This window comes from Manis pentadactyla, chromosome 8 (assembly GCF_030020395.1).
Source record: "Manis pentadactyla isolate mManPen7 chromosome 8, mManPen7.hap1, whole genome shotgun sequence".
In the NCBI taxonomy this organism is placed as follows: Eukaryota; Metazoa; Chordata; class Mammalia; order Pholidota; family Manidae; genus Manis; species Manis pentadactyla.
The window spans coordinates 77,156,160-77,183,467 of NC_080026.1; the positions used below are offsets into that span (position 1 = coordinate 77,156,160).

Genomic DNA, 27,308 nt, shown 5'->3' on the forward strand with positions numbered 1-27,308 from the left:
TTAGTTTAAAGAAGCCCTGGAATCTTTAAAAATTAGTGCTTATTCTACTGGTAAAATAGGATACCCATATATTTTATTACTACCAGTTAAAAGATTCAGGAAATGAGAAATTAAGATAGTTTAAGTGCAGGACTAGAATTAATTGTTCTACTGGCAAGTTTCTCAGATTGGCTGAAGAAAAATATGAAAAAGAAATTCTTTCATAGTTTCCTTTAGATTTTTAAGACAAGGATGATTATACACTGAATTTTAATATCTGGCAGAGGTCTATTTGATCATCCTATTCTTAAAAATTTTATTTAAAAGAAAAATGCAAAACATTTAGTCTCTAGATCAGTATTTATACTGTGATGACACTCAGATAATTTTGGCAGCATTCTGAGTAGTTGGCAGTTTCTACAAAATATGCCAATTAAAGAGCACAACATCACTACAGGATATCATGCCACATTCTTCTAAAACACAAATATTGAACTTTTACCACATGCCACCATGCAGCACTACCATGGCAACATCTGTGCAGAGTTCTTGAGCTCTTTTGAAAAGGGGTCTAATCAGCACAAGGGGAGATAAAACACCATCATTGACATGGTGGTTAATATCTGGCTAGCAAAACGAACTCTGCATGGAAGCACATGTTGAAAAAATTCTTTAGTAAAACTGAATGCTTGGCATATATGGTCAAGGAAATTGGGAAGAATAAGAAAAGAAAATATAGACTGGCTATCTTCATCTTATGTTTTGCCTCTGGTTAAAAAGGCAAACTGTTTTCACTGTAAAACATATAAAAATATAGATTTGTTTATAGGAAAATAGTTAACAATAAATATACCACAATGCTACAATGAGATAAAAACTGGTATGGTATTTATATATATATTTTTTCTTCAGACACATATAGGAATTATTTCCAATTTATTCAAGTGTATCATAATTACTCTTATTAAGTTAATATGCTTTTATCTTTTATGTTTAAAAAGATTAAATTTTTAAAAATAAAACTAATTTTTGTGATTTTTTTTTTTTGTGTGTGTGTGTTGCTAAAATCGAGTATAGACACTTAAATTTGTTTAAATGGAGGCCAAGAATGTTGTAGACATTTTTGGCTGATTCCAAAAGATGTGTAAGAAAAAAAACGTGTTTATGACAATTCTTTGAAGGAATAAAAGGAATATTTCTAATTCAGCACAATAAATCCACGAAGAAGTGAACCAATGAAAGTATTATATACATTAGAGGACTTCTCAAATATATGTAAGTTGAATTCCAGGAAAAATGTTATTCTCTAAAAAACCTCTTGACATAATTTTTTAAAAATGTAAATATGGAAAATACAGTGTTTAGAATAGACAGAAAGTACAGATAAAGCAAGTCCAATGTAAGGTCCATTACAGAATTAGGAGACAAAATGAGCCACAGAGCACAGTCTCACACAGAATAGTTTGAAATAAAAACCAAGACTCAAGAGGTTACCATATTACTGCTGGTTAATAGAGGGAGAAAATCTTAAATAGTTGTACATTAAGTTTACAGAAGCTAGAAGTGTTATGGAACACAAGTGCTAATTACATTTATTTTTTGTTTTGATAAGTAAAATTACCTTTTTGAAGAACATAATATGAATTAGATATTAGTGGTTAATTATGGAAGAGAACCTAAGTGAAAATTCAGACTTCTTTCTCTGCCCTCAACCTTTCATCAGGTCCTCTGTTCCAAAGACCTTTCAGTTTTCCCGTTAGCCATTGCTAAATTGCCCTGACTATGGGCCTTAAACTTTAGGAGGTCTAGCCAATTTAAATTAGCAGTGTAAGGTTTACCTTGTGGTCCACTTTGTTTGGAAGGATACATTGTGTCTTATTTAGATGACTAGATGTGTTGTATGCATGGTAGTCAACTCTACGCACTGACAAAGAAAAATTCCAGCCAGTAGCTGGATGTGTTCTTGGTCGGATCTCAACTCAAACTGTTTATTCACAATCAAAACTAAACAACACTTCTAGTCATTGAAAGAGTTTCTCATAATATGTAAAGAATTTCCAGGATATGGTATAATTTAAACCCATGCAGGGAAACCATTAAAGGGGAACTGTTCATGCATTTGGGTTAAAGTTTTCATTTATTACTTCTGCACATACCAAATCTACGGTTGACATTAGAAGAAATCCCTCTTAGAAAAGTCATTTGTGAAACATAGAGCTCACTCACCATTTCGGCTCTCTTCATCAATAGCAACTATGGTGGCTGGAGGTCCTCCCCGAGCTAGTTTGCAATCTAGAGAAAGAAAACAACCAAGGGTAAGAAGTAGCAACTGCAGGGGCACCTACCCTGACATCAAATTCATTGAGATGTTTATTGATAGTACAAAAGAAAAGGCCTGAAATTCAACTGATAGGCATCATTACTTTGAATAATTTATTATTTTTTTAATTTTATAGAAAACACATAGCTTCCTTTACCACATCATAACTCAGTCACGCTGTACACCACAAAAATATTCCAATCTTACTGAGAAAACACCAGCAGAGACCACAGGGGAGCTGAAGTCCTTCATGACAGAGATAATGGGATGGTAATTTAACCCAGAAATAACATAAAGGGATGATTAACAAGGATAAATTGTAATTAAAGCTTCACAACAGAAACAAACATAATTGGACTTTAATTGTGATAAAGGGTCTAATTAAAGAGAGTGAATAGAATTTTAATAATATTTTAAAGAGAATAAAGCAAAGACATACAAGGAATGCTCAGGAGGTTGTTTGGGGTTTTGATTTTTGTCATCTTACCCTCATATTGCCAGTCTGGAGTCAAAAGTATAGAGTCATCAGTGGAAGCAGATCAGAGAAATGAAAGAAAAAGAAAGAAAGAGAGAGTACATGTATATATTTAGTGAGGACTTAAAGATATAAAAGTATTATACAATAACAGATACAGCACCTAATGATTTGTGGAAAACAAATACATAAAATCCTTATGTCAGATTTTGCAATTCCAATGCAATATTAACATGTTAACTTGTATATAATATGTACTATCAATGTGTTAACTTAATAATATATGTTAACTATATTAACTATATAAATATATAACTATTTAAATATATATTAAGATATAATTAACTTAAAAAATATAAGTATCTTAAAATTATTATGGATTGAGTTGAAAATAATATGAACATTTGTTTCCTATGAAAAGTTAAAATACCTTACGGACAGTCAATTATCCCTATGTTCAACAAACTTTAAGAATAGTGCCTGCAATCAGTAGTGATGACTAATTTGTTATTTCAAGCACTGCTAATACCCTGCCAAAAATCTCATGATAATGAATATATAAATAGTATCATGAGCTATACTATTCATGGTAACTAAAACGTGAAGGCTTTGCCTGCAAGATGTGCAATGGACACCTCTGAGACACGAAGCGCTCTCCTTGGAGGTGCTCTGTGTGCCTGCAGGGCTCTGTCGTGCAGTTACACTCCTGTGACTGCGGCATCTATCAGATTTGCTGAAAGCCACCCAGGTATATGTGTTATTTGGAAGATGATTTCAAGGTTTCATTAATTAATTAGAATTCTGTTATTTATGATGCCCATGTACATGAAGGGTAAGGCCTTTGGCGAGCACTATTCTATATTGTAAAGTATGTGCTCTTTCATATAAAGCTTAAAATCTCAGTGATCTCCACTTTTTCTCTCTTCATTCTTATCAATATTCAAGGAGTTTCAAGTCATAATATTCTTAGACCTAAAAGACCTCATCCTCATTATACTCCTTTGTCTCCTTCCTATGCCCCATGACAAAGCAGAGCTCTTCTCTGTCACCCCTACTCTCGCGATGGTTTCCTCACTTATCGCCCAGAAGCTTTGCGGTCATCCTGCTTCATGTCTTCATTTCACATGAATTATTTTCATGCATCCCAATCAAACATAAAATAATGACACTTTTCCGCCCAAAAAGCCTTATATGTTTCCTTTGCAATAAAAAAAAAACATTCCTTAGGCTACCATTCAAACTTTTTCAAACCTAAATAAATGATTTACAATATCATTTTCAAGCATGAGTGCTCCCCACATCATTTGCAAAGAGTTAAGCACTGTGCCCTCTGGTCATATCAGTCCCCTTATTTTTGCTGGAACATAATTTGTATTTTTAGGGAAGTTTTGTTACCTATGTGCATTTCTGCTTCTACTTCTGCCTGGCAAATCTCTGCTTCTCTTGATGAAACTAGATTTTACCTCTTCTGTGAAAACTTACTCATACTTCCAGCCAGAATTTATTCTCCACTCTATGTACTCATAATATTTTTTCATTTAGTTTTTTATTCCTTTATGCATTCAAAAAGTATTCATTCAGTCAAAGTTATAGATGCGTTACTATGTGCTAAATATGCAAATAAAAAATCAACAGCGCCTTTCTTCAAGGGTCTCAGGTGGGGAAGGTTAGAGATGAGCTAGAACAAAGACTCATAAACAATCACACAGGTATAGTACCACGTACTGTATGTGGAGCCAATTCTTTAATAATTTCACTAACAAAACGAATGATCGAAAGAAAAAAAAAGAGACAATAGGTGTGGAGAGTGAGAAGGGTATACAAGAAAGCAGAGGCAATTTGTCAAAGAGACAATAAAGGAAACCTGACCAGTTCTTACAAGATGCAATTCTTAGATTAACAAACATTTCTTCCTTTGTATTTTAGAGGGTAGTTTTCAAGACTATTCCTCCCTGCCCCATATATATGGCCACTGCCTTAATTAGGACTGTCGTAGCTGCAGAGAGTAGACAAGTGCTGTATATTTGTGTGTGAATATTAGTAGAGGGATAGGTATTTAATGGGTAACTTTATGAGCAGGAAGGATGAAGGAAAAGGAAAGAAGGAGGAAGCTGGGTATAATTACTTAAAACTCACCACCAGTGGTTACTTTAAATTCACGAGTAGACTTTATTCAGCTAAGTACAACTCAGTCTCAGCCTCTTACCCCATTCTACTCTCAGAGTGAAAGTCATAACAAACCAAATTTATGTTTGCCATGCCATCTTCTAAAACACCTTTCCTCCTCTTCTTCCCCTGCTTAATTACTATTTCTATTTTTAAAATCTGGCAAGATATCACCTCCTCTAGAAAATCTTCCTTGTTAGTCTGGGTTAAATACCCCCCTCTCTGCATTCCTTCAGTACACTCTGTATTCCACTGGATAAATTATCCACGGAAATAATATTAGTGTGTCTTTCTCACAAGAGTTCATTCAGCCCAATGATGTATTATATTCATGTTAGTAGCCTCAGGATTTAGCAAGAGGTGGTGCTAAAAGAACGTTTGTACAATTTTTCTGAACTATAGTCAGCCCAGTTACAATCTCCCATTCAACATTTCTCCATTCAACATGCTCAGAAGTCAGTTCTCACCATATCCTCTCCAGCAGAAACAGCCCAGGAGTAGAGGCTAAGCTATATTTCCTTCCACTCAGACCTCTGTAGAGGGCTTTCACTAAGCATTATTCTTCCAGCAAGTTCTAAATCCCCCAAATAAGACACTTTATGCCCAAAAAATACTTTGTTTATTCAAGATTTGTACCAAAAATAATTTGTAAAACACATAATGAAGAGAGATTAGTCAGACACATAAAAACAACCTATTAATAACATTCTTCACAACAGCCAAAATGTTTGTTTTGGAATGATAGGCTTGTGAAAGTACAATTAATTAGTTTTGAAATGCACAAAAATATTTTTATTGCCAAGTATACTCAGAATTGTCTTTTAAAAAACAGTAATTTTGGATGGAATAGCCAGGGATGTATTATGTATGCAAAATATTCCAATGGAGATGAAAGTACAGACTATAAGGCAATTTGGAGGCTGGGTGATCTTATTCTCTGTGGCCTAGGGATAATCTGTGTGCCACAGGAAAGACAGGTTAGCTGATGATGGCTGCACCTTGGAAATGGACTTCCTTAATCTATTTAATTTCACCCTTGACTGTCCTGGTTAAATCACAAATTCATTGTTTTTCATGCCTCAAATTTCTAACCTCTCAGGCCCCTACCCTATTCGCTTATCCAATTTGTTATAAAGTGCAGGATATGAATACAAATACCTAAAGGCTCAGTGTGATTTATTTCTATAAATTTGTCATCAAGCTAAAAAATAAACCATCTATTTTTAAATAATCTCCTGCAACAGGTCAGATTTAAAACACCTCAGAAAATATTAGAAAGATATTTAATGACTAGTTTCAAAGACACTAAATCTGTAATTTTTTTTTATTGCAGCCAAAAGTTAAGACAAGTCACAAGCAAGCTACAATTCAGTAATTGTCTAAACATAGTCACTTCTGACCAGGAAGACAAAGTAGCCAGGAAACCCTATGTCCACCTTAGCCCATTCTCAAAACTTCTTTTTAAGAGCAAACAAGACGTTTTCAAGTAAATTTCAAATCAATCCACTTGTTTTATGTTTTTCCCATATATTAATATGGCAATTGCCATCACTATGCCAATAACTTGCATATTGTATTTCCATGTGACTCTTCTGAGTAGGTCCTACTGGCCAGACAACAGCTGCAATTGCAATTTCAAAAGTGCCTTAAATGTATTGCTATCCACAGCCCACACACCTGGCCTCTTCAGGTATGCATTATGTCAGTGAATGGCACAGTTTTGCACCACATTGCATAAACCAGAAATCTGGAGATGGCCTTTAAGCCTACCCATTTCCCTTGCTTTCTTATATTAAATTCATCAATAAGTCTTGAATTTAATCCCTATTGAAAAAAAATTCCCATATCCACGTACTGCTTTCAATTTCTAGTGCCACCATGCTAATCCAATCTCCTACCTGATCACATAGATTATTCTAACTGCTCTCTCTACAGGCCATCTTGCCCCACTCTTTAATTTTCGATCTTTAACCACAGTGATCTTTCATACATAAAAAACTTGCTTACCTTTTAATGATTTGCCATTAAAAATAGTTAAAACTATTTTTATGTCCTACAATCTTCAGCATAGTGTTACTTCAGGGTGGAAACCAGAGTGTATGGTCTACAAAGTCCTACATGCATGGCCCTCTCTACAGTTTCATCTCCTGCCATGCTCTTACTTGCTCCCAACATTCCAGATTTTTTTTTCTTTAATCACTCTATGCTCTATCCTGAGGTGGACCTTTCTCTGTTGCACTCTTTCTTTCTAATCTTTACACTAAATCCATCATTCACTTACATACCCTTTCAATTTTGGCTTGTGTCTCACTTTCTCAAAGAAACCATTTCTGATCCTCAGTCTCCCTGATCTATATGTACTCTCACAGGTATGTCTGATTCCTCACCAACAGAAACTTCAGTGTCAACTCAGATCTTTTATTTATCTCCCAGAGTTGTGACCCCAAAGTTCCTACAACATATAGATTCAAGACAATTATGTATTGAATGCAAGAATGAATAGCCTCAACCAAATTTCAACAATAAAAATAAAACCTCTGTAACAATCTTTTCTTTCTTTTTAATCTTCGAAATGCTATTCTCATGCACAAGTGATGGGGAAAGAATGGGAACAAATTAGTTGTCTAAAGATATGGTCATCATACTACCTTGGCAGTGGTGTGAAGGGTAGCAGAATGTGCCACCCCAGAATCTGCCACTTTGGCATGTGGAGCTGAAGGCAATCAAGATGCTAAAGGAACTGATTCCTAATAGAGTACACAGGTGAAGAACAGGTGCTTTGAAGTAAGAAAACCTAATTCCAAATCCTAATTTGCCTTTTAATTGTTACATAATAGTGAAGAGAAGATTCTTCTTGTACCTCGGTTTACATAACAATAGTATAACTATCTTGTAGATTTATTATGACAAAGATAAATGAGATACTCTATAATTTCTTAGACTACAGCCTGGCGAAATGTACAGGTGGAAGTAGATATATCTATAATTTTTACAATGTCATTATTTCAGAAGGAATATATTTGGAAAATCATTCCTATTTTTTTTTTCCTTTGACCAAGACAGTAGAGAATCTCTTGCCTTTCTGTAAATATTCAGTAAGGGCTAATCTTATCTGTGTATGATTGTGAAGGACATTCTCACTGATAACATGAAATGCTACTGAGAGTCTGTATGGACAGAAATATGCTGGGATTCCTATTCCAGAAATCAATCTAGATACACTATTCATATTGAATTTACACTGAGGCAAATAGAATCCTTGAACTCCAGGTCAAAAAAATAACAGGGTGCTCACAGTCTTCTATTGGTCTGTTAGTTTTGAAGTGCACTGGTGACCAAATGGCTAAGCAGAAAGATCAAGGAAGAGTTACAGGTTTTATGAAACCTGTGCTCTTCTCAACATTGCCCTAGTATCAGTTTGCATAATCAAATCATCTGTTCATTGTTGTTTAGAAGCTTGCATTTGCACACACACACACACATACACACACAAAATCAGTTGGCTAGTTCAAAGCAATTTGACTCCTCTTGCAAAGGGGTATTGTGTCCTCTTTAAATGTCATGCTGCACAAACATTTTACTTCCAATTTGCTTGTCACAAGCAGCAGGAGAGGAAATATTCTCGTTTTGATTTTTGGAATATTCATTTCCAGGAAAATATATAAAGAAGTGATATCTTAAGATAGGATCTCCTTATAATTTACATTTTGACTCTCATTCAAAAGAAAAAGAATTTTCCTTGAAATTTATAAGAGCAATGGAACCATATCCTAACCTGTGTCATTTAAAACTAGGGTCAACCAAACAAAGATATGAAATTAGACCATGACTGAAGAAAAGCAAAATAAAGTGAGTGAATTTAAGGATATAGGCAGTAACTCATTTTCAATTCAAGAACAGAATATGGTTTCTATGATTACTCTGTTAGCAATAGCATTTATAGATTTCAAATTTTACTATGGAGAGAACAAGGTATATTTGATGATGCCTTAGTGTAATCATTAATGGGATTACATAATTTGGTTAAGATGTTCCAACATGTTCTTGTAATGCCCACTGAAGTTATTAGTGATTACTGATCTACACCACTGCTTTAATGGGGCCAATTTACTGTAGAGTCCATGGCTTCCTCAGTCTCTACTTACTTAAAAAAATGTACTATTTACTTTTATTCTAATTGATCTATCAACAACAGTAGACTTGTATGTGGATGGCATTTGGTGAGAGAGAAAAACGTTCTTGCTTTTAAGAAGTAAGAGGATCTAAGTAATCAAAAGAAAGATAAGACAGGGGGTACAGGAAGAAGGTCAGACAGGAAATAAACTATCCATAAAAGTCTGATCAGAAGGTTAAGTAAATATTTTTAAGGTTATTTGTGTTTAATTGGGATATTACAATAATTCATAATTTTATAATTTAATGTGAATGCATTGTCAAATATGTGTCTTTATACTCAAATGTAGTTTTTTTACATTAAATTTATACTGCATGAGTTAGAAGCTGTTTGGATTTTCCTTCTATTGATGGTGACAGTTTTTTCCTTATGTGTCTAAACTGCCAGCAAGTAACCATGACTGCATTTGAGGAATCTGAGATGGGTGGAATAATTCTTGGTACAAGGTGTAATGTCACCACTTCACCACTGACAGAAAAAGCATTACAGTATTGGGTTATGGAGATAGACTTGGAAGTCTAGGTACAATACTAGCAACATTTTACCATTTGCTAGCTTTTAGGACTTTGACAGTTACTTACATTCTCTGTAACTTATTTGTAAAACAGAAGTTGTTTTATAGAATAGTGCTTAGCATATAGAAGTGCTTTTAAGTTGTTAGGTAAATGGTATTATAACCAAATGGGCTAATCACAAACAAAATGTATACATGTCTACATTTTAAAAACAATAATTTTTACATATTTCTAATTATTTAAGTAGCAGTTTCTTACGTTTTTCAGCATTCAAAGGAAAGCTGTATTAGCAGATCAAAATAGGCATAAGATATATTAGCATTTCTGATGAGCAGTTAACATATTGGAATAGTAGCAATACACTTAATCACAGGCCACATGATTGCTGAGGATACATTAGGGAGAACTGAATCATGCAAAGAATTTCCTTTTTAAAATTATCAGAGGAATGCTTTCAAATAAAATAATAAAAACTGTTTTGATAATCTAGTATAAAATGCCCTGGGTGCCTCTTCTAAAAGTTCTTTGGGGTATCTTGATATTCTAAATACTTTGTTATTCTAGAATCTTCCTAAAAGGATTTTTCTGTTTGTCACCTTGTTTTACCATATGATCTAATTTGTCTTTATGTTTTATAATTGAAACACAAAGAGGAAAGGATAAAGGTTTGTGTGAATGAAGAAAACATAATTATTCAACAAATACTTTATGAAAAGCAGTTAAAGAGTTTACATCCATGTTCCTTCTGAAAGCTAATTTGTTATTTCATTTTCTAATTATTCCTAATGGGGTAGCTCAGGTGAAATTCTCAGTCATGATACTTGCTAAGATACTGAACAAGGTCAAAAGATAAAAGCTGAGGCATTTACAGTACTGTTTAAAATTGCATTTTTCAAACAGTGAGATTCTTAATAAGTCTTTGTTTACAGACTCCTTTGCCAATTTAAATCAAATTCTTTGCCACAAGCCAATTATGGGTATCTAAACTGCCATTAAAAAAGCAAACTCTCCACACTAAGTTATAAAGAGACAAATGTAAGCATTAAATTACTTATAATATTAAAGACCCTATCCTTGTAAACATCATATTTGTTTTCTTACTTCAATTTCCCCAGCTTTACTGAGGTATGACTGATATACATCTGTAAGTAGGCATAATGTGATGATTCAATACCTGTAGATATTGTGAAATGATTACTACAATAAGGTGAGTTAATCTCCACACTTCACATAATTACCATTTTTTGTGGTGATAACATCTAAGATTTATTCTCTTAACAACTTCAAGTATAATATACAGGCTTGTTCATTATAGTCACCATGCTGTGCACTAGATCCTCAGAAATTATTCATTTTAGAGCTTGAAGATTGTACATTTTGACCAGTATTTCCCCATTTCCCTCAAACCCCAGCTCCTGGCAACCACCATTCTCCTCTGTGTTTCTATGAGTTTGACTTTTTCAGATTCCACATATTAGTGAAAAATACAGTATGTGGCTTACTCTGACTTATTTCACTTAGTATACTGCCCTCAAATTCCATCAAATTGTTGCAAAAGGAAAGATTTCCTTCTTTCTTACAACAGAATAATATTCTATTGTATACACGCACCACACCTTCTTCACCTTTTCATTAGCCAGTGGGCACTTAGGCTGTTTCCTGGGATGGGAGGGCCTAGCACTTGGGTCTGAAGGTACACAGGCCTGGTACCGTGTACATGGGGGATGTACTGGCATCTGGTACTGCAAGTTTCATTGGGGCAAGCCTGACAGTTGAGTCTGCAGTGATAGCGTGGGATCTGGGTCTGCATGGGGGAACCTGGATCCTGGGTCCCTGGGAGCCAACCAGGTGCCAGTTACCACTGATGGGGCCACAATATCTGGTCCACAGGATCCAGTCCAGTACTGGTATCACCTTAGAACCTGGTTTCATGGGAGCTGACCTGGAGGCTTGGGTACTGGGGAGCAGTGTGGCATTAGGGTGAGTTTAGAGCTTGGTAGTCTACGAATGAGAGTTTGGTTCTGCAGGGGTCTGTGTGGCACTAGCGTGGAATAAAAGTGAAATCCACAGGAGCTGGTCTGGATTCGGGTCCATGGAGACTGGCCTGACACTGGGATGGGTTGAAAGTCTGAGTCCACAGTAGTTGGCCTGATGTTAGGCCTCACCAGGAACTTGGATTATGTGGTAACAATCTAGTGTGAAGATTTGTGGGGATTGCAGGGAGCCTGGTGCCCCTGGACTTGGCCAAGTCAGCAGGAACTGACTGGTGCTAGGATGAGCCAGGAGCCTGAATTTGTGGGAGCTTGTGGGGAGCTCAGCTGGGGCCTGCTGACATGGGAGCCAGCTGATACCAGGGTGTCTGGGAGCCTCACATCTGTTTCCAGGCATCACATTCTATAACATGAAGCTGATCTGCCAGATTTACAAGATCCTATATGTTGAAGTAACTTTCCTACTTATTGAAATTACATAAGCTTGTATTTCTGGAACCCCAAAAGAGTGCACTCATATTTAACTTCCTGTTTCATCATCTAGGCTATAACTTCATAACTATCTTTATTGAAGGGGTAAAGCAGGAGAGTTGTTAGGAGAAGCAGGAGAAAGTACTTGGTTTCACTGCCTGGCATAGATTATATATTTAAATATATACAGATAATGGGAAATTCAGAGACCTTTTCCCACCATCTTATTTCCTCATTCTTCAAGGCCATGGAGAAAGCTGGGTCTGTGATTCTATTATCAAAGGGGAAAGCCTAAGAGTGGCCTGGGTAGAGGGCTGGTGCTGAAAATTGTAAAAGAGTAAGAGTCTAAAAAATAAAGAAAACACAAAACATCCATTTCTTATTTCTCTATAATTCTCGTCTTGCTTTCACAGTGTTTCCTCAGATACAATCTCACCTAGTAACATAATTTGCTTAGGGTCGTACAACCAGAAGTAATTCCAGAGGAAACTTGAACACAGAACCACAAGCTCCAGATGAACTTGGGTTCCTCCCACTGTTTCACAATAAACATGAGTGTCAGAGGGGTCATGTCTGCATGTGCCAACTATTATTAAAATGATGTTTTTTAACTTAAGGAATAACGTTTTTCTGCATTATAAGCCTTGCAGAGAGGGATGCCAAAACCAAGTCAGTGCAGTAATGTGACCTGACATCTTTGGGGCAGAGACAAAACTTTTGTTGTCAAGTCTGACAAAAGGCACTGTGGCCCCAGGTTTAAACATACATATGCACAAGTTATTTTGATCGAGAAAGTGAGCTGGCATTACAGTTTTTAACATGGCCATGAGAACAAAAACATATTATTGATAAACCAATATTTTGGGGGTGGGAGCTTGGAAGTTTTCTTTAGCATTCTCAAAAACTGAAAATAATAAAGCAGTGATGAAAGTCTTTTACCATCTTTGGCATTTAGACAATGTACAATATATAATGAAGAAAGCTTAATGTCCCATTGAGTTTGACAGTCACAGGTTCATTTTCCATCAACCCTCTATACAGATGTCTGTGGTTCTGAAGATCTGATGCTATTTAAAAGACCTTCTCAACGGTGGGACTCTATCTTATTTGTGTCTGCTCCTATCACACATTTTGCCAACAGTGAGCTCAAAGAACACTTCCTAGTTAACACCTGCTTCCCTTGCTGCTTTCTAAGCTACACGGTCTCTTCTTTTACAAATAGCCTTCCAGTCTTAGTATTGTATGTCTGATGATATAAGCACAGCAATTTTCTATATGATACTGGAAAAGAAGACAACACTACAAAATCAATCTTCTCTGCAACTTCTAAACATTAAAATAATTATATTATACCTCTTCTTCAATTCATTTACTTAAATATGATGATGAACTTGTTATTCTTTTGTTATATTTGTTTCCTCATAAACTTTGGTAATATTTCTATCATCAGGAGGTCTTTGTTTTTAATTTCAATCATCATAGAGTGAAGAAGCAGCAAATGAAATAAATGTAAGCCCCGTGATTCCAAGTGACTATATACTAAAGCTCATAAAATTGAGTCTAAGAGAAAGTGCTAAACTTCTACTCAGAATCAAACCTACTTTTCTTTTCCAAAATAGGTCATAAAACATTAATAAAAGTAGAGAATGTGGGGGGGAAGGAAGAGAAATGCCTGAAGGAAGGTGCAATTTCCATTTGAAAGCAAGGGCAGAGAGAGTAAAAATTATTAAAAGTAGATAGAAGAAAGCATATCACAAAGCATAGTCATCTGGAGCAAATAATGTCTTTTTGAACTAATACAGCTCTAGTATTACTTTATGGCACATTGTACTAATTAATAATTACATTAATGACCTCAGCTCATCACCATAATATTTAATTTATGCAAACTCTTTAAATAATGAATAGTATACAATATATTTTATAAAGATTTAAATCCATGAGGCTTATAATAAAAACAAAATGCTAATTAAAATGAAGTGATATTTTTTGTTCTGTCAAATTGTCAAATATTTTATTAAAGGAATAATAGCCAGAACTGGCTGGAGAACAAGGAAATAAAAATTATTAGATGATTTTTGTGGAGCTATAAATGATTTCTTTTTTAAGAAATAAAGAAAATATTGGCAAGAATTTTAAGAGAGTGCTTCTCGACAGGGACATTTTACTTTGGGGAATACATTAATATAGAAATAATCTGACAAGTATACATCATTGCTAAAGGTACCCAGAATAGTAAAACATTATACAATTTTGTTAAGTCATTATGACCCAAACATACTCCATAGATAAGGTAGACTGGGCCACCCACTTCCATCCCTTGTCTAGTGTCTAGTATGATTTTTTTGTACTATAGTGGCTATCAATCTTAGAACTTCTCTTCCTAGATTCATTTGTACGTAGGCTTTGCCTTATACCCTGCCAAACAGAACACACTCTGAGGATGCCCCAGAGAAAGAAAGGGTCGAATGAGCCAAAGGGAACTCAGGTAAGCACAATGCACAGAGTGTGTGTCTTTGTGGGAAGCTGGGGTAGGTGAAATAGTGTCAGGCCCACCGTATACTAGGTGACACAGTGAGGGTGCAGCACTGGGCTTTCCACTAAAATGAGTTGTAGCTGAGTGTTTCTCTGGCTCTCTTGATCTTGCCTCTGTAGCATCCAGCCTTAGTTTTCTGATCCTTCTAAATCACCTGATATGGAGTAATAAATCCATTCCAGATGAGACAGGGTATTTGGAGTCTGTCATTTGTGATCTAAAATCTGACAACTTGAAATCAGTGATCAAAAAAATATATTCATGCTGTTGAAGAAATTTGGATATCACAAAGACAAGTTAAAAAAATGAAAAGCATGTTTTAGAGCTATCTGTAAATTCTGATTTATTTTTAATAAGCATATATAAAAACTTTCAACATTAAAGGCTAATAAATGATCACTGTTATTAGTATTATCAGTGTTTTCTTATTGTTTAAAACTCCTAAATTGTTTATGCATTGCTAAGAAAACATGTAACACATACATTTGGAAGGCAGAATAAGGAACTTCAGTTATCTTGAAAACTATTCATAGAGAATATCACAAGGATTCTCAATAGAATAAATAACCCTATAAAAATATAACATATGAAATGCTGTAATGTAGCAAAGCCTATTATATAAGAACCCATTTAGATTAAAATTTCATTAAGGCAATGAGAGATATCTTCTTGTCACCTTCAGAAGCTGCCATTTCACCTGCTACATGAGAAACAATATTCCTGAATGCTCCTTTTAACTCAGCATGATCCTCATCAATTCAGATTTTGAAATTTGGCCCATGGCACTGATGGCAGCATGACAGGATCTCAAAGGTTCAGTGACTTTGTGCTCACTTGGGCAACTGGCTTGAGCCCCTGCTCCATGAAGCCTGTCATGATGCTGTGGGAAGGCGATAGGCAGAAGATTCTCATCCAGATCAAAGACGAGTGCACACCAGGGAAGAACCATCATCTAGTCAATATTTGTTGGCACTCACTGTGTTTAAAGCACTCAACTCTCCTTTCTCTACTTCTACTTTATCTTTTTCCATGTATTGTACAGCAAGATAGGTTCCACTATGAACAAAGTAAGTTAGTAATATTTTTGAAAGAACAAATAAAACAGTTGAGCATGCAGTTTAACGTGACATTTGAATAGTATTTAATGTTTCTTAAGCACAATGTGTTATTTACACAGCAAGCCATTTGTCATCCATCTTCTGTCACTAGTCTCTTTGTTTTACTTTGTTTTTCCTTTTCAACAATGTCGAATAAATCAGATGCACAAAAACAGGTACCTATATATTTGCACAGTTTTAAAAACAATAATGTTTTCATAAAATGAATATTTATGTCCCTACCACCCACAATAAGAAATAAAAGATTACTAGCACATCATAAATCTTCTATGTGCCATACAGTAGAATTTTGCAAGTTTTTGTGCTTTGCATAATAGAATCACATTGTATGTATTCTGCAATTTTCCTCCTCCTCTTCAATATTCTCTTTTGAGATTAATCCATACTAATCCATATACCTTTACAGACTTGATGCTATAGACTAGACTATATTCCACATATATGCTCTCTTATTGGTGGGGTTATTATTGTGATAAGATTGTGTATGTGTGTATCTGTGTGTTTGTGTATGTGTATTAGAAACAAAGTTCCAATACATATTATGGCATATTTTTCTTGGTGTGTAATTAGAAGAGTATTTAGGGCATAATACAGTATATATTTAAATTTGCTAAGTAATTTCAAATTGTTTTCCTAATTTTTGCAATATTTCACAGTTACCAGAAATTTCAGAGTTCCTCTTTCTCTCTGGCCTCTATAACACTTGCTATTGAATTTTTGTCATTTTGACTATTGCGATGTAGTCTTTCATGTGCTTGTATTTACATTTGTCCTGACTACTTGGCCACTTGTAAGGAACATGAGTGCCTCCTCTGCTGGGAATTTTTTTTTTTTAAGTGATGTATTCTGGAAACTAATTGATTATTATGTTACACATGTTAAAAATATATTTTACCAGTTTATGGAATATACTACCCTCCTTTTTCAAGTTTGCCAACAAAGAAAATTCTTATCTTTAATGTAGCATACTTATGAATTTTTTCTTCATGTGTCTTATTTAAGAAAACCTGGTCATAAGAATGCAAGGATGTTTCCCTAAAGTTTCTTTAGTTTCAGTTTTGTCTCTCACACAGAAATGATTAATATATTTGGAGCTGATTGTTATAATTGTTTAACAAATGTTGAAGAACAATTAAATTTCTCTATGAGAAATCAATGATCTCAGAACAGCTTATGAAAGAGTAAATCACATTCCCATCAATCTGCAATGGCCATATTCTGTTTAAACTTCCATTTGCTCCTGGCATGTTTTATACCACGGTATATGGTAATTAGTTTTTGCACCTTTCACTGAGCTTCTTTGGTCTATTGGGTCTCTCCCTGCACTATTATCCCATCTTTGTATTTGACACAGCTTTAAAAATGAGTCTCCATAACTGGTAGGGAAAATCTACCCTTCTGATTTTTCTTCCTTAGGAATTTCTTGATGGACCTTGATATTTTGTTTGTTTCTTTGTTTGTTTGTTTGTCCCTCTATCAAATCAATTTAAAAACCAGGTGGTAAGTTCCAGAAAAAAAAACCCTATAAGGATTTGGATTGAATTTGCCATTTATTGGTAGATCACTTTCTACACTGATGAACTGATGATGCTATTGGTTTTTCCTAGACGGTGCAAATGTTATACATGTCTGTTCATACACGTATTTATGTCTTCTTTAAGGTCTTTCAATAAATGTTATTAATTTCCAAACAATGATCTTGCTCATATTTGCTTAGATTCTTTTTAGGTCACTCATATTTTCTGGTTGCTCTTTTAAATGCAGTCCTTATTACTATATTTTGTACTTGCTGCTTAAAACACATACACACACACACACACACACACTTTGAATTTATCATATTGACTTTATACCCAGGAACCTTCCTTATTACCACTTTTGTTCATTATAATAATCTACAAATTACTGTTTTTTTAATATAGAGAATCTTATCTGCAAAAGTCAGCAATGACTCTTCCTTTCTGAACCAAATGCTTTTTTTTCTTGCTTTAAGTACTAGCTAAGCCTCCAATAAAATGTTCAACATAAGTAGTGAAATGTCATTCTCTTCTTCCTTCTGATTCTGAAGATAATTCTTATATAATTTATTATCAAATGAGATGGTCCTTTAGGCTCTGTAGATATCCACTATCAAGTTCAGGAAGTTCCTTTCTATCTTATTTAAGAGGTTTTTGTTTGTTTTTGTATATTTTTGAAAAGTGGTTAAATTATTTCAATTGTATTCACTGTACCTTTGAGATAAGCAATACTTTTTCTCCTTTAATTGATAAATGTGAGAAATCTTAATAGATTGTCTTATAATGAAATGACCTGTCTTCCTGAAATAAAACAAATTTGGTCCAGAATGTACTGTCTTTCTTTATACTACTGGATTCAGTTCATTAATGATTTGTTAGATTTTTTCATCTCTCTGTTTGTGAGACTGGTCTTTATTTATTTTTTTTGCATACTCAGTTATGAATTTTGGGATAATATAATTTTGTATCTTTCAGAACTGAAGTTACATTGCAATTTTCTGTGTAGGTTGACTTTAACTTGATGGTTCTGGAATTCAGTTTTTCTATTTCATCAGATGTTGATAGTTATACTTAATGGTTTTCTAGAAACGTGCCTATTTCTCTAATGTTTTTAATATGTTAGCATACAGTTTTCATAATATCTTTAATTAAAAATATTTTAATCTCTCTCTTGAAAGGATAGTTTCTCCCATATGTTTCTTAATATTGATTATTTGGCTTTTCCTCCTTTTCTCTCTATTTTTCCTTGCTCACTTTTGTTACAAATTCATCAAAGAACTAATCTTCAACTTTGCTGATTCTCTTATTTGGTATTTTCTGATCTTTTTATTTCTTTCTATTGTCCTTCATAATATTTTCTTTTAATTATACATTCACACACATTATTTCAGATGAATGCTTAGTTCATCGATTTCAGACCTTATTCATTTCAAATATAAATATTTAGGGCTATAACTTGCCCTGTACATGCTTTTAGATCTACAGTCCAAAAGTCTTGAAAATTAATTTTTATTATCATTTAGTTAAACTTATCCTCTACTGATGATTTCTTCTTTCTCCATGGATTATTTAGAAGATGACTTTAAAAATGTTCAAATACATTTATTTTAAATTATGTTTGTTACTGAATTAACTAAGTATGTCAATGTCTGAGAATGTGGATATACTAGCAGTTTTTTAATAATTTATTGAGACTTGCTTTAATGTTTAATACATGGACAGTTTAAAGATATCATGGATTATTAGAACAAATGTATGTTCTACAACTTTCTGAGTTCAGGTTTATATATATCCATTAGATAACTTAAATATATTGCTGAAATACTCGATATCTTTTGATAGAGTGTCTTATGATCTATCAATTATTGATAGAAATGTGTTTACTTCTCCGACTATGTTGTCAATTTTTTTGTGTGTTTCTGTGAATTTTCTTTACATTTATTTAATATGTATAAAGATGACATGCACATTTAGAACTGCTACACCTTCTTAGTGAACCAAACATTTTTTCCCCAGATTTACTGAACTATAATTGACAAATTAAAATGCCATATATTTAGGGTTACAACATGATGATTTAATATACTATACATTGTGAGATAATTACCACAGTCAAGTTATAAATTGAGTCTTTTAAGTCACCATATAGTGGCCGTCTTTACAACGAGTAACATTTTTGCCTTAATACTTCGTGGCCTAGTCATGCACCAGATATTATTTTCTGACTTTTTTAAATACTCAAAACTCTTAAAATCTCAAAACATGGAATCTAAACCATAAGCAATCTACAGCTGCTCCAAAACAAATGCGGACTTCAAAGCTTGGTTACCTCAATAGACTTAGACTTTCTTATTTTATCTAGCCTCAGGGTAACTTTCTTTCTTTCTCCATTTTAACACATTTTAAAAAGAGTTTTGTTTTGTTTTGTTTTATTTTTCTTATTAGCATTTTTAGGAAATAGTTTTCTGAAATTCTGGTTAATCCAAACCCCGGAAACAGAAAGCCAACTGTTCTCTCTTACAATCGCTACTAAATCCCTCTAGCTAGAAAAAGAGTATTTGAGGACATCAAAATATAAACCTTATTTCTGTTAAATCCAGTGCATGCAAAACTCTGGTTTGGAAAGCTCTCCTTTGCTGTTCTCCTTCTGAACCAGTGATCTCTCCTTCTTTGTATCCCCTCTTGTATTTGTGTGTGTAAGTGTGTGTGTGTGTGTGTGCGCGCGCGCGTGCACTTGCGCACGTGAATACAGGTCTGAATGGTCTTTTTTGTTCTTTGTTTTTGTTTTTTTTCTGGTGAACTGAAACTAAACTTGAAATTGTCCTTATGTAAAAGTAACTTAATGATGCAAAGACAGATTGCTTGGTGCAACAGTTTTCTCTGATAATACCTAAAACTATAGAATAGCTGAAAAACCCTAGAATTCAGGATATAGTTGAATGCATTTTTTTCAAGTGTATACATTTTTAACAAGTGATATTACTATTTATGGTCTTTTAATACAGTGAAAATCTACATGAGGCACCTAATTTGTGTCAACTGGTACAATTAAACTTACGTTTTAAGGGAAAATTCAAAATTTCTCTGTTTAGAATAAGTACATTAAAATGAAATAAATCCATTGGTGATGATTTAAAAGAACAATACTGAGTTACAATATGACAAAAATAAATGCCTACAATATGACAAAAATAAGATGCCAAAATTCATTAGAAAATACTGCCATCAAAATTCAGTTTTTACTTTAGTATACTACAATGCCTCAATATCTTGAGTAACACATATCTTTCTTTTGCTTGGAAAAATGTTCTACACTGGTTGACTTAAAAACATATAAGGCTGTCAATTTCACTGCTGTGTTTTCTTCAGATTTCTAAAAATACTTCATCTCTTTTAATTCTTTCTTTCCAGCCACCTTAAAAATAGTATGTTTTCCTAGAAGAATATAGTACAAATGTATTTTGTACTTCAAAATTAATTTGAGCTGACCTAAAGCCCACAGAAATCAGAAATATTCATTTTAATGTCTGTACATTTTATCAAATCCTATACCACATACTATTAAAGAAACAATAAATATGAAGTTTGCTAATATAATTTGAAATAAGAAATGATGAAAATATAATTTTCACTTTTTCTTTTAGACACATCAATTAGAGCTTCCAGTAAATCATTTCAAGACTCATGTAACTGGACTACATTGACATCAACCACTAATCCCTCATGTTCCCCAGGATGAGTATCTTATTCAAGCTACAAACATTTCTGAAGAATTTGGCTTATATGAAGTTTTGCCTATTTATTTAAAGTCTTCCCTTCTAGAATGTTCTCTCCTCTACCCTCCATAGGAGCATACCTTGTCATTATTCATGTACTTGCCCCATTATGAAACCTTTCAAAATTCCAGAAAAGAAAATGATATAATATCCTCAGTTTATGGTTCAAGAAGAGGTAGCTCACACACATGAAGTAAATTTTTCATCATTTTACTTACTGCAAATAACTGAGAAGTCAAGCCTCTATTGACATAGGTGTCCATGCTTTCTCTTACCTGACATCCCATGATGACTTTGTCAGTTCTCTATCATCTCTAAAACTTAACTGGCATTATTAATATATTAGAGACATTAAAATGCAGTGACTAAAAACAAAGCCTCTAGTACTAGTTTGGTCACATCTGAATCTCAGCCACTGGCTCACTCTTGGTTTATTTTGGGGAAGTTACTTTTACTTTTTGGGTCACAGCTTCCTTATAAAAGGGGATAATAAGAGTATCTACCTCATAGAACTGCTGCAAGGATTAAATGATGTAATTGTAAAGTGGCTACAACAATATCTGGCACATAATAAGTGCCCTGTTAAGTAGTAACTCTTCATACCCACTATACAAGATTATTAGCTGATTATTCATGTCAACATTACTCAAGTAGGAGTGCATGACAACGACTTTGCTGTCAGGAAACCTTTGTCCACCACCTTACTGTAAATCAATAAATAAATTCACAATTATTTGTTTATTCTTCCATTAAATTCCTACAGATCAGTTTATTGGAGAAAGAGTCTGTTAATTTGAGTATACAGTCCACTTATCAAACAATAGTGTATCGTTCGAAGATATTGATTTTTTTACTATGTCCACCAATTCTAAATTATTGTATTGACTTTTCCCAATCCCTATTAATTCTTCATTTTGAAAGAGCTGTGTTAAATCACTTTAGCCTAGACTACAAAGCTCCACAAATATCCCATTCTGATTTATCTATCTGAGATACTGCTAAGATCTTTTCAAGGTAATGTTTTCTCTGATTTCTACAAATTCTAATCAATTTAGGTATGCTTCACTAACAGATTATCAGGTGATATTTTGAGATCAACTACCTGGAAGTACAAATGTGTCCCACTTGAGATCTCCTTGTTCCTGTAGCCCAAGACCCTTCACTTGGAAATACCACACTCCACTGGGAAATGCTAATAAGGGAAGTCTCTTTAATTCTTGATGGAAATCTGCCTTACAACCAACATTACCCATTGTCTCCTTCAATCCCCATTTTTACGAGTCTATAAGAAGAAATTTCTAGGGAAGAGAGCAGACATTTACCGTGAAGAATTGTTTCCTAAAGCCAGCCTTATGGCAGACAAGTTCAGAAGATTCCTTCCCAGGCTGGTTTTCTTGGGACAAACTTTGCCTGGGGTCGCTTTTCAAAACCTTATGTGAATGTTCCTGAGTCTTACCTTCTTTAGTCTGTAAGAGTCTGTTGTATATGAAATCTGCAAAAAGTTTCTGCTCACAAAGACTCTCAGGTTATTGGACTGTGCTTTTCAAAAAGCCAACCATTAACTTGGGAGCCTGAGAAACAATGCGCAAAATTGACTTTCACCAAATTGTTGTTAGATTTTCATGGCTTTGTCTCTTCGAAAACTAACATTTTACCTCCCGCAGGCTGGATCCCTGCTTTTTACATTTTAATCAAATTCACATGGCTATTTTTCAAAAGGCATAATTTCACCAAGTATAATTTAAGATTAGAGGGGCCCATCTGCAAATATTTGCTATAAAGAAAAGTGTTAATCTAAGAAGTGTCTTAGAATAGAAAGGAGCTAAAATTCTGGTAACAACTTGAACTCAGTGGCTTTTTTCCTACCCTATATCTTCACCTGCTCTTTGGCCCTCATTATCCTCTGACTTTACCCCTCTTTCTGATCTGCTCCTCTAACCTTTTGGAGAGTCTGAAATTCATAAATATTGATTGCCTTTTAATTCCCTTCAGAAATGGGAAAGCCCTGATAGTTTATTTTTAGCATTCACCTCAATCTGAGCTAAGAATCACTGTGAAATACTTTCCAAAGTCTAGACAAGATTCATAGAAATTTATGGAGGAATTTAGTGTAGTTCTAACAACACATACTTTAGGGCTCCTAGATCCATATAAAAGCTTCGTGTATTAGTAAGAAAATTAGAAGTTAAATAATATTGGATGAAAAATACAAAGTCAGGATAAACTGAGGGTAATGGAAAGACCCTACATTTTAGAGCAAACCAGAAGTATATAGGATTTCTCTACATAGTGAAGAAAATTTTTTGGTGTCTACCCCAAAGAATTTCTTGTGAAAATAGTTTGGACTCTTATCCAGTCCTAAGAAAGATAGTACTAGTCCTCTGTAAATTTTAGGAATAGGCTCTTTAACATCTTTAAAAAGGAGTTCAGAGTAGATCATGAAAGAGATGGAAACTCAGCTCTCTCCTCACTTTTTGTGAGAAGACCTAAGAGATTAGGGTACATAATACACAAGAAAAAGTGGAATGGGAAATGGTCCCACTGATACCTAGAGGCTAGTTACTCACTGAACATGTTGAAGAAGATATACAACAAAAGCAGAATCAGGCTCAGAATAAATTAGTAGCCTTACAGAAAAAATAACAAGATATTTTCACCCAATTCATCAAGTACCATAGGAAGAAGCCTCCCTGAATAAAGACATTAGTAGACGCTGTAAGCAGAAAGGGCACTGGAAAAACAAACAAAAACAGTTATCCTGTGTACTATAAAAATAAAGGAAAACAAACAAAAGAGGATGTGATTAGGAAAGTTTATGCCAATCTGATTTGAAGTGTAATTATGCACCAGATTCCCCTTTTTATCCTTCAAGTCAAAGGAACAAATGTCTCAAAGCTTTTGATTGATTTAGGCACAGTGATATAATCCAAATACTCTGCCACAGTCACACAGTCTCTTGATCAGAGTCAATGAGATATTTAGGAGATGATTACCTGCAAAAGTCCACAGACACTCCACCTGTATTACTTTATACCTTTTACCCTCTGACCTTTATTATCATTTCCTCTTTTGGGACAACACACCTAAGTATGTAATGGGTAAGGATGTACTATGTAAATGTAATTATCTACCAATGCTTTCCAGAAGGCCTATTACCGATTCATAATCAGATCACACCTAATTTGAACAATGGCTTACCAGTATGAATTAATCCCAAAATGAATTTCTCCAGGTTTCAACTATTAGTGTGGCAAAAAAAATCTTACTGATATTGACAGAATAACTGAAGAACCGATCACATTCTGAATAACCCATTTAAATATCTTTTTAAATTTGTCCCCCAAAACCAAAAGCAAGAAGACAAAAGCTCACTGTTAAAAATGTAATAAAGAAATAAATATGCCTTGCACCAATGCCAAAACAATTCTCCTTCTCTGAGTCAAGAAGTCTAATGGACTGGGGCACCCATTCATTTAGGACCTTGGGACCATCAACAAAATACTTATTCCTATTTCTCTGAAATCAAGTATTTTGATTTCCATGCCATTTGATGTTGTGTGTTTTATCATTCTAATTCAATGTCCTGTTTTCCTTATTGTCCCTTTTAGATCAATAAATACTTGTTAACTGAATAGTTTTACCCTCCAGCATATGCTGGGGCACCGGCCTTCTTTTCTCAGGTCCTCAACCAGAATCTGAAGACCTTGAATCTCTCTGTAAATCTATGCAGGCCAACTTTTGCTATGTTCTAACCATGACATGAACTTTGAGACTGACTCTACCTACTACTTATAGCTTAGAATGTGTAATTATTTGCAAAGCAAAATTACAATTTTGTCAGCACAAAATGTACCATCCTGGAAATAATTTCTCACAGGGGAAAAAATCATTAATTCTTGCAATGGTATAGGTGGTATAAACTATTTAAAACTTTCCTATAACTGTTAAGAAAACATCTTCAAGAAGATGTTTTTATGGATCTCATTGGTTATTGCAAGCAGTAAGTTCCCAATATTTCTGAAATTAGTACACCTGTAAGATATAACGTAGTCCTTGGTAGCTGAATCTCTTCCCTGGATTTCTAATGAAATTTGTGTGTGTGTGTGTGTGTGTGTGTGTGTACACATGTGCATGCACATTGTGTGCACACAGGTGCACATGCAATTTAAAATTGGCTTTTCTGTCCTTTCTAATTATCTCAAATCTTTTTTTACCAATTTGTACATGGGAAATCTGGACAAGATATCGGTGTTCTGACTTAATTTAATCAGTTTAAAGACCAACTGTTTACTACGGCCTTCTTTCAGACTTAGTAGTAAAAGCCTACCCACGTTGTCTACAGGGCAAGGTGCCACTTTTTTCTCACCCTTTTTATCACAATGGTAATAGTACCACCAACCATTATAGTGGCAGTGGAGACTCCTATGGACTTGATTCCTTTTGCTATACTTTTAACTTTTTCTGGAAATGTGCATTTCTCAGAATGCAGGCTTAACCCCTGTGAGTTTTTATGAATATTTCCCTTTCCAATCATCATTATAGAATTAGTAGTATCCTGCTACTCAATTCCCCTTAAAAAGGGGAATTCCATGATTGTCTATGTCTGTCCAAAAAGTTAGTTTGCCTTGAATAATCAAGGATAAAAATCACCCTGGGAAGCAGAACTTATCCTATTAACCTGAGCTTTTAAATTAGAAAGTATTAGGAGAGTGTGTAGCTTTATCTGTGGAACAGCCCATAATTTGGGAATGCAATGAGAACATCAGGGCTTCTGACCTCAGCAGAAACTCCAGCTATAATTAATAAACAGCTTGGCAAATTTCTTAAGAAGTTGGGTATCATAAAGGGAGGAACTCATAAAAAAAATTCATGTGTAATTCTGAATAATTTTCTTCTGTCCTTAAACCATGCCATGGCTCACATTTTGTCAGGGGCACTGGACAATGTTAGTAAGGACACAGAACTCATCACCTAAGAACTTCATAATATTGGGAAGATGATGTTTCAAAACAGCAGTCCCAGAAATAGTACTGCAGTCTCAGGATGGAACATGAGGCATTTTAGGGGAAGAATGTTCTATTCATACTCCTACAGATCTTTCTGGTGACTTTTATGTTACTAAGATAGGGGGGAAGAAAAATAAATAAATAATAAAAATAGATAATTTGGGTAATATGTCCACATCTCTTGCTTTAATTTGTATACCCTTGATTCCTCGCTTAGAAATATAAAATACTTTAGTCATAATCCTTCTGTTAACATCTCTCTATAATTAACCATCCACATTAGTGATCTCCATAGTATTAAGTGTCTTTGGTCGCTATCCCATACATGACCCAACAAATTGTCATCCAATGGAAGAACAGAAAAATCTGATGTGCATAATGGTTGAATTGCTCCTCACCTCATGATCCTTTAAACAGTGGTGTGGATCTCAATTGATATTTATCTGGATTATGACTGTTTATCTTACAGATTAGGCTTTTTATCTAATTAGATAATTAGAAAGTCTGAGAAATGAGAGACCATTTATATGAACAATACTTTTGTTTGTTTTGATTCAGAACACTGTTACCATGGAAAGATAAGACCATAATCCAATACATGCACACATAAGAGATACCGCAGGTTCAGCTGCCGACCACCGTAATAAAGCGAATATCATAAAAAAGCAAGTCTGATGAGTTTTGGGCTTCCCAGTGCATATGAAAGTTAGTGCATGCTGTAATCTGTTATGTGTGCAATGGCATATGTCAAAAAAATAATGTATATACTTAATTAAAAGTATGGAATTGCTCAGAAATTCTAACCATCATTTGAACTACCAGCAAGTCCTTTGTTCTGTGGAGGGTCTTGCCTAGATGTTGATGGTTGCTGACTTATCAGGGTGGTGGGTGTTGATGGTTGGAGTGGCTGTGGCAATTTCTTAAAGTAAGATGACAAAGTTTGCTGCATCCATGGACTCTCCTTTTCAGGAATTATTTCTCTGTGGCATATGATACTGTTTATAGCATTTTACCCTTAGTAGAACATCTCTCAAAATTGGAGACGATCCTCTGAAACAATGCCACTGCTTTATTGATTAGCTCTCTTGCTGTTTCCACCTCATCTGCATCACTTTCTCCATGCAAGTCTTGATCCCCTCAAAGTCATCCATGTTAGTTGGAATTAATTTCTAACAACCTCTTGTTAATATTGATATTTTGAACTCTTTCCATGAATGACAAATGCTATTCTTAATGGCATCTAGAATGGTAAATCTTTTCCAGG

At 34.4% G+C, this 27,308-nt stretch overlaps 1 protein-coding gene across 3 annotated transcripts in view; it reads right to left on the minus strand.

Annotated features, from left to right (window-relative positions):
• PCDH15 (protocadherin related 15) overlaps positions 1–27,308 on the minus strand; it is a 761,207-nt gene that overhangs the window by 637,460 nt on the left and 96,439 nt on the right. For 2 of the 3 annotated variants that reach the window (XM_057505879.1, XM_036928766.2), the window contains exon 3: positions 2,206–2,271. In XM_057505879.1, the coding sequence (XP_057361862.1) occupies positions 2,206–2,271 (66 nt within the window). Of the gene's footprint in view, positions 1–2,205; positions 2,272–2,786; positions 2,802–27,308 lie in introns of all 3 variants that reach the window. The other variant, XM_057505880.1, reaches the window with a different exon arrangement.